General features: G+C 35.3%; 1 protein-coding gene across 1 annotated transcript in view; it reads right to left on the bottom strand.

Annotated features, from left to right (window-relative positions):
- STAG1 (stromal antigen 1) overlaps window positions 1-5865 on the bottom strand; it is a 257933-nt gene extending 252068 nt beyond the window's left edge. Inside the window, exon 1 of the mRNA XM_044669151.1 lies at window positions 5789-5865. Coding sequence (XP_044525086.1) covers window positions 5789-5817 — 29 coding nt within the window. The 5' untranslated portion in view covers window positions 5818-5865. The remainder of the gene's footprint in view (window positions 1-5788) is intronic.
- Window positions 5866-8449: the final 2584 nt, after the last annotated feature.

The following is an 8449-nucleotide window of genomic DNA, read 5'->3' as shown; positions in this document are numbered from 1 at the left end:
GAGAGAGAGAGAGAGAGAGAGAGAGAGAGAGAGAGAGAGAGAGAGAGAGAGAGAGAGAGAGAGAGAGAGAAAAGAGAAGAGGGAAGGGGAGGACACCTACAGAGATTATGACCTGGATCAGGATCTAATAAAGACTAAGGAGTAGTCTGAAAGGAAGAAAAAGGAGGACAAGAGAGTAAAATCCAAAAAACAAAAGAGAATATCAAGGAAAGGAGGATAATAAAAAATGAGCTTCTTTCTGAACTTTAAAGACAGGAGAGAGGTCAAGAACAGGGATTTAGAAATAGCACTGAATTTGACAATTACAATATTATTCATAATTTTGGAGAGATTTAGTGGAATGATAAAGTCAGAAGTTGGACTATAAGGATATAAGAGAAAGTAGAGGCCCTTATTACAAGCTTTCTTTTTCAAAGTGTTTAGCCACAAGGGACAGAAAAGATAAAGGATGATAATTATTGGGAATAGAAGAATGAAATGAAGACTTTTCAAGTATGGGGGAGATACAGGAATATTTGTATACAGTAGGGAAGGAGCTGGTAGACAAGGAAAGACTGATTATAAGTAATAATGTTAGGATGCCAATTTAGTGGGTTTGTGATAAAACTTCAGTTTTGATTGTGGCTAAGTATTCCTTTTCTCTAAACTCCACCCTGCTAAATGCCCTACAGTACTGAAGGACAATCTCCTAGTTAATCCTTTAACATATAATAATCACTCTCCATCTTTGTTGGAATGTTGTGAATAACCTTCTTCTACTTTAAATCTTCTCTATAAACAACACAATGCTTATATTCTCTCAGGCTTTCTCTAACACATTCAGCTCCTAGTATTTTGATAGTATCTATTGACTTTAACATTTCATTTGCCACTATATCACACACCACCTTGGACATTAATATGCATGTATCTCTATTTTATCTAAACTAAACTATAAGCATCTGAAAAGCAAAGCCTATGTTTTATATTTCACATGTACTTCCTACAATGTCTACTGAAGAACTAACTGAATTCAACAAACCATTTGTTAAATTCCTATTTTGTACAAGAGACTGTGTTAGGTCAGTGGTCAACTAGAATAAATAAAAAATTACTACTATAAAACATTTTAAAGGAGAACACTGACTTAAAAGGTATTGCAAAATTATACAAGTAAGGAATCAAAAATAAAAGCACAGGGACCACCTAAACAATCTACTGTTATCAAAAAAAAAAAAAAAGATAAATAAGGTAATCTGATGGGTCAAAGGAAGGCAATTTGGGTGTGAGGAAGGATAAAGGGGATATTGGAGATAAGGGAAATGGGGTAAGTAGGAGAGAGCAGCTCAAACAGGTCTATTCCTAGAGACTTGAGACAAAGGATACAGGGAAGAAACTAGGGCCAGTAAGAAATGTTTAGGTTTGCCTGGAGAGTTTCTCTCTTTAGTTTCAAAGTCTCTAGAGGGAGGAGTTGATAGGGCCCCTCCCTGCCAGTCAAACTAATGGCTGAAGGAAGTCCTTGAGAAGGTACTTCCTGCCAAGATGGATGCCCCCAGTTCTCTCAAGAAATGAAGAAAAATTATTCCTTCCTCTTGAGCCCTTGTCTTAATTTTTGACACAATGATTCACCAAAGGGTTTGAATAGGTAACAAAGAGGATTTATTAATACCAGGGTCGGTCAGAAGGGGAGAGGGCGGAGGGGTTTTCTAATTGCTGCTAGGGAGAGGGGTGAGGGTGGGGGATGGTTTGGGGAGAGATTTAGACAGAGAGAGTCCGGCTCTCTCAGTCAGGAAGATCTGACTGCCATTTTAGTAAAATCTCTATCAAATCATTAAAACTAGGGGTAACTTATTTGAGGATACTCTAATAGCCTATAGAAACTAAACCCACAATGTCTAATCACCAAGCCCTCCCTCCACCCAGGACCCAAAGGAAATTCAGGGAAGGGGAAGGATAGAGATGGGAGATCAGGGAGGGGTCCAGAGAAATGAGATAGGTCCAAATTTCCCAAGACAAAATAAGCACAGGCCAAGGCTGAAGCAATTAGGCCAAAGCCAACAGGTTAAGCCAAAGCAAAAGCCTCCAGCCACAGCGACAGCCAGAAGGCAAAAGCCCAGTCCGTTGGACCTTCACCTCTATTTATAGCTTTAAGTGCTAACTGACTTTCTGAAGATTCTAAGATGTTTAACTGACTTTTTGTGACCCTTAGAAATTACAGAAGCAAAAAGTTTCTGTTAGCCACCTTGCATTATACTACCTACCTTGAAATGAAATGATTATGAAAATAAAATAGCCATCTAGGTTTTAAAATTTCATTTTAAAACATTATTACCTGTAGCCTACATATGATTGGGGTTTTTCATAACAGTACCATAAGGAAGCATAATATGGGAATGCATAAATTATGGAGGAGAAAAAGTAGTGACAGCACATGACCAGAGTGAAATAAGCATCTAAATTAGTAATGAAAAAATGTAGGTCATTATACTTAATTTCTAACTTTTTTTTTCCCTCTAGCCCAGTGGTTCCCAAACTTTTTTGGCCAACTGCCCCCTTTCTAGAAAAAATATTACTTAGCGCCCCCTCTGACATACTATCACCTCCCCCTTACAGTAATTCACCACTCCCAAATGCACCTGTGGCCATCACCACTCCGCTGGATCCCTGCAACACCCATCAGGGGGGCGGTGGCGCCCACTTTGGTAATCGCTGCTTTAGCCAAAATGCCATAACTTTTTATTAACCAAAGAAATAGTACACAGCTTCAGTAAAAATATCCTGACATAGCTTTTCAAACTGAATTATACTCTTTTCTATAGCATGTGTATCCTAATCATATCCAAAGTTATAGGACAACTTGAATTTTTTAAAAGGAAATGTATGGTTTTGTCCTAAACTCTAGATGTAAACTAAACCATATCACATCAGTGTGTTTACTAACTATAAACAACAAGCAGCAAAGTTTGCCCCTGGGCTACCATTTTGGTAGTTATTAAGAGATTATTACCACTACTCCTGATACTATTCATTAACAGATCTCCACTGGCCATTTAACCCAAAGTGGGAAAAGTCTCAATTGCTGGTTCCATTATCTTTGATGGTACAGCAAAGAGTTTTGTAATAGGGAACTGTCCTAGAAGGATGCGAGATGATACAATCCACCTAGGAACTCCCAAGGGTCAGTAAAGTACAAACCCCATGGCTTGTAAAAACACAATTTATTTTATAAAGGGAGTAAGGAAAACTGGTAGGTAAGATTCTAACACTCTTAGAAACTAAACTCCACCCAAACTTCTATGTCTCCTACAAAAGGAGAGCCTTCTGTTTCTTCTCTGGGCCCTGCCTACAGTTCCCTGATATGACCTAAAAAAAACTCATTGTTATTTGCACTAAGTATCTATCCCCTAGAGATTAACAAAAAATGGAAAAGAAAAAGCCTGGGTTTGAATGAAAATCTCTGGATTACCTTGGCCAAAGAGGATTTCTGGAGATGGTCTCTGGCAGATGATCTCTATCCTCAGGATAGCAGTTTTCTCTAAAGCAGATCCTCCACCTAGGAGTCAAATAACCTCTCCACGAAATTATGACTATCTAGGGAGAATCTCTCAGAGCAAAACCTCCTTTCAGCTTGATGAAAAAGCAAGGCAGAGAGTCAAACCTTCCTTCAAGGACAGATGAAATCCCAGAAGTAGAGGCAGTTCAAAACAGTCACATTCCCACAATTCTTTCCTCCTTCCCAGAATCCTCTTCCATGGCTTGTATCAAAATTCCCTTCTTTTATCTACTCCCTGAAATCACTCTATCCCTAACATTCATATAGTTTATTATTAAAAATCTTTGCATACCTTTTCCATTTTCCTTCTGATTTGTTGTTCTCATTCCTCTTTCATTCTTAAATGGCCTTGGGGTTAACTTTGCTTAGTTGGGTCTCTTCCTGAGCATTCATTCTTTAAATTGCTTTTATCCTCCATTGCTTCTATTTTATGATGGGTTAATGCTCATAATCTTCCACTCTCTGTAATTTAGTCTTCTCAGCACACCACAGTAAATATAATATGTGTCATACTACTAAAAAGAATGTAAACCTGAGTGTAGAGACCCTGCCCATAGTAGGCACTTAATATTTAATGAGTTGAGAATTTTCCATTCTACAAAATAACTGTTTTCTGAAACCGACTCAAATACTCACAAATTCTTCAGATTCTAATCATTATCACATCAAGAAATAAAGGTTTTTTAGCTACGTTTGCTATTATCATACAATGACTTTAAAATCTGCCCTTAAGCTTTGGGCAGTGTAAAAAAAATGCCCATATGTTTAACAAATTTATGAATAACTGCTTCATCTAGGGATACACTCTCAAGAAATTTATTCTTTGGACATTACAGAGAAAATAGTTCCAGGTCTTCTAATAGCTATTTGTACATTTTAACTAAAATATAGGAAATAAAATCGAATGTAATGGACTTCTGTACTAGCAGTAATACAATCACCCAGGACAAATCTAAGGGATTTATGGAAAAGAACGCTACCCACATTCAGAGGAAGAACTGCAGTAGTAGAAACACAGAGGAAAAAGAACTGCTTGAACACATGGGTTGATACAGACATTATGGGGGACGTAGACTCGAAACGACCACACCAATGCCACTATCAATAATATGGAAATAGGTCTTGATGGATGACACATGTTAAAACCAGTGGAAATGCACATCGGCTATGGGGGGTGGGGGAGGGAGGAGGCTTGAGGGGCTAAAGGGGAAAGTAAGAACATGAATCATGTAACCATGGAAAATGTTTCTAAAAAATAAAAAATAATGAAATAAAATAAAATAAAATAAAATGTAGGAAAGAAATTTTAGAACATAAAATTTAAATATAAATTGAGAAAAGGTAACATTATTATGCAAAGTTCCTTTAAACTGACAATTCAAATACTAAAAACAGATCATTTATGTTGTGGTGCTTTAAAGTTTTTAATATACCTTACAACCAGTTTTATTTGACCCTTAAAACAAATCTGTTAAGTAGGAACTAAAAATATTATTCTTACTGTACAGACAATACAACTGAGTGAGCCTCAAAGAAATCAAGTGACATGTTAATATACTTATGTGGTGTCAGAGGCAACATCAATTGGGAAAACGCTAAAAAAGTTGTGGTATATGAATATGATGAAATATTGTGTCCTATAAAAAAAGATGAGTTTCAGAAAAACTAGGGAAGACTTATATTAAACTCATGTAAAATACAGTGAACAGAACCAATATTAAGGATTCTTAACTGTGGAAGAATTAGTAGCTCTGATCAAGACAATGATCAAGGTGAACTCAAAAAGACCCATGATGAAAATGCTATCCACCTCCAGAGAATTGAAGTCTAAAGCAAATTAAAGTATACTTTAATTTGTTTTATTAATTTATTTCATGTTTTCTTTTGCAACATGACTAATATGGAAATATTTTATATGACTTCACATGTATAAATGAAATAAAAATATTTATCTTATCAAGGGAGAGGGAGAAGTGGGAGGGAAAGAGAAAATTTGGATGACAAAATTTTTTTTAATAATTAACTTTTTAAAAATATGTAACTGGGAAATATTTAATGAAATAAATGAAAATAATTATTTTAAAAACCTTAAAATGTCCGAGGCAGGATTCAAGCTTAGGTCTTTCTTACTAGAACCAACTATACTATCCATTACTCTACCATCAATTTTATTCAATAAAAATATATTTTCAAAAAGTTGGCAATACCTTGAAATAATATTTATTTCATTCAAATTAAGAAAACTACAATACTCACTGTAACACTGGCAACTCTGATGTAATCATTGTTGGAGCAGTTTTTTAATGAGACGACAGAGTTCCAAGAGAAGTGTGGTTTCTTCAAAGATATTTCTTTTCATGAAATTAATCTCAAAGGTGAATCTGTTTAAAAAAAGACAAAGGGATAGTACATTAAAACAATGAAATACTTCTGATAAAACTTTAAATCTTATTAGCACAAAGAAAAAATTAAATATCAATTTGACTTCCTTTCCAGTATCACTTGAGCCAAATAAATCCTCTTCATATTTAAAAAAGGCCTATTGCCCTATTATTTTATAAATGGCATATTATCTCAGATAGAACTTATAAATTCACATACTCAAATTGTCTTCATTTATCACAAAATATGAACTTGGATGCACTATCACTATTTAAACCAATGTATCCTAGAGCATAATATAATTTAATGACCTCATTTATGTTCCCAATCATTTTCAGTTTAAACATATTTCATCAGTGTTCAATAATAACCTACTCCTTACTGCCTCAGCCACCCAGCTATCTACCAGATATAGCCAGAAATATGATAGCTCATCAGCTTGGCAATGTGGTAGCTTATATACCAACACACACCACTGATACCAGTCCTCCTCTGCTAATTCAGTGTTCTGCTACCTTAAGCAAAAGTTTCCAATGATAAGTCAACAATCCAAAGCACCACAATTCTTCCAAAGTCAAAAAGTAGCCCAAACATTTTTTAAGGATTTTGTCTTTATATCAGTCATTTCCCATCATTTCCCAAAATGAGCCCTTCTCTCCTCCCTTGTGACAAAGATAAAGAATTAAGCAAAACACAGAAACCTTGTCTGACAATGTACACAATATTCAAGTCATCCCTATACCTCTATGAGAGAAAAGGACTGTTTCCTCATCTCTTCTTGAAGATTTTAGTATTTCTCCCTTTCTAAAAAACTTAAGTTTCAATGACTTTTTAAAATTTTTATTGTTGTAGTCAGTGTTTTCTTAGTTGTACTTCTTTTCTTTTCTTTTTAATCAGTCTTTTCCAATCTTCCTAAAATTCTCTGTATTCTCAGTTTCTTTAACTGTAGAATGATGTAGTTGGATTAGATGGCTATGAGATCCTTTCCAGTTAAAAATATATGATCCTCACAGTAGTAATTTCTTACTGTACAGTAAGATTCCATTACATTCATTATTGTTGTCATTCCAGTGGTGACTGACTCTTCCTGACCTCATTTGGTGTTTTCTTATAAAATTTTAAGAGTAGTTTTCTATTTCCTTATCCAGCTCATTTTACAGATGAGGAAACTGAGTTGGGATAAACAAATTTAAGTAATTTGCCTCAAGGCCACACAGTGTCTGAAGCCAGATATAAAATCATAGAGATAAGTCTTCCTGGCACTAGGCCTAATTACTTTATCTATTGTGCCACCTAGCCGCTTGGAAACTGGACTAGAGAGAGAGAATAAAATACTAGGACTCTGTTTGAAAACAATTAAGTGTCACAAAATATAAACACAATCCCATAAAAGCTACTCTTCCTCCTGCTGAACCTGGTCTGCAGATACTTTCCAAAGCGTCCTATTCAGTCTTCTTTTGTTGTTTTTCTATTAAAATATTCTTCATATTTTCAAATTTATAACTTCCAAGATTATTAGCTATTATCCAGCTCAAATATATCTCAGGACTTTAAAGTCACATTCTCAATCACATACTAGACTTTTTCCACCAGAATATCCTGGTATACTTTTCACCATTAATATAACTGAATTCCATACATTTTTGAAAAGAACTCTCCTCCTCCTCCTTCCAGACTTACCTATTTGTGCACATCATTTCCCCATTTATTCTTGGTAAAAGTTTATATCACTTTTGAATCCTATTATCACACCTCCCAAAACTATATTTAATCAGTTGCTATACCAGGTCATTTCTAATTCCACTGTCAACACTGGAGTTCAATTGGCAATAGCACTTTACCTAGACTTTTCCAATAATTTATTAGACAATACTCTTGGCTCAAATCTCTTCCCTCTGCAATTTATCCTTTGGGCCACTGCTATTTTTCCATTTTATATAAATCTGATTATGTTCCCTCTAAAACACAAATATTTTCAAAAAATCTTTAATGGAGGAACTGAAACTGTTTAGGCACCATTCAATGCCTCATATGCAATTTGAACCCATCTTTCTAGCCCTCTTTCAAATTACTCTCCTTTGTATACCCAGTGATACTAGCCCTCCTGTGATTTCATCACATAAATTACTCTATCTCTTCACTAGGCATTTTCATTGGCTGTCTCCCAAATCTGGAATTCTCTCCCTACTCATCTCTATCTCTCTTGGCTTCCCTAGCTTCTGCTAAATTCCTACCTTCTAGGATAAAACTTTACTGATCTCCTTAATGATAATGCCCTCTCTCTAAAATTGCCTTCAATCTTTCCTATATATATCTTGTTTGAACATAGTTTTCTTCCCCAATAGATTTTTATCTTCTTTGAAGAAAAGCAATTTTTTACCCTCCACATCTACTTTTTTATAGCCCCTAGTATTCATCACAATATCTGGCACATAGGAGACGCTTGATAAATCCTTACCGGTTTGACTTGACTCCCTTTCAGAAGAAGAAACAATATGATAGAATGAAAAAAGCAGGAGATTAAGAAGCCAGTCT

Source organism: Gracilinanus agilis, chromosome 3 (genome assembly GCF_016433145.1).
Source record: "Gracilinanus agilis isolate LMUSP501 chromosome 3, AgileGrace, whole genome shotgun sequence".
Classification (NCBI taxonomy): Eukaryota; Metazoa; Chordata; class Mammalia; order Didelphimorphia; family Didelphidae; genus Gracilinanus; species Gracilinanus agilis.
This window is presented reverse-complemented; position numbering and strand designations above follow the sequence as displayed.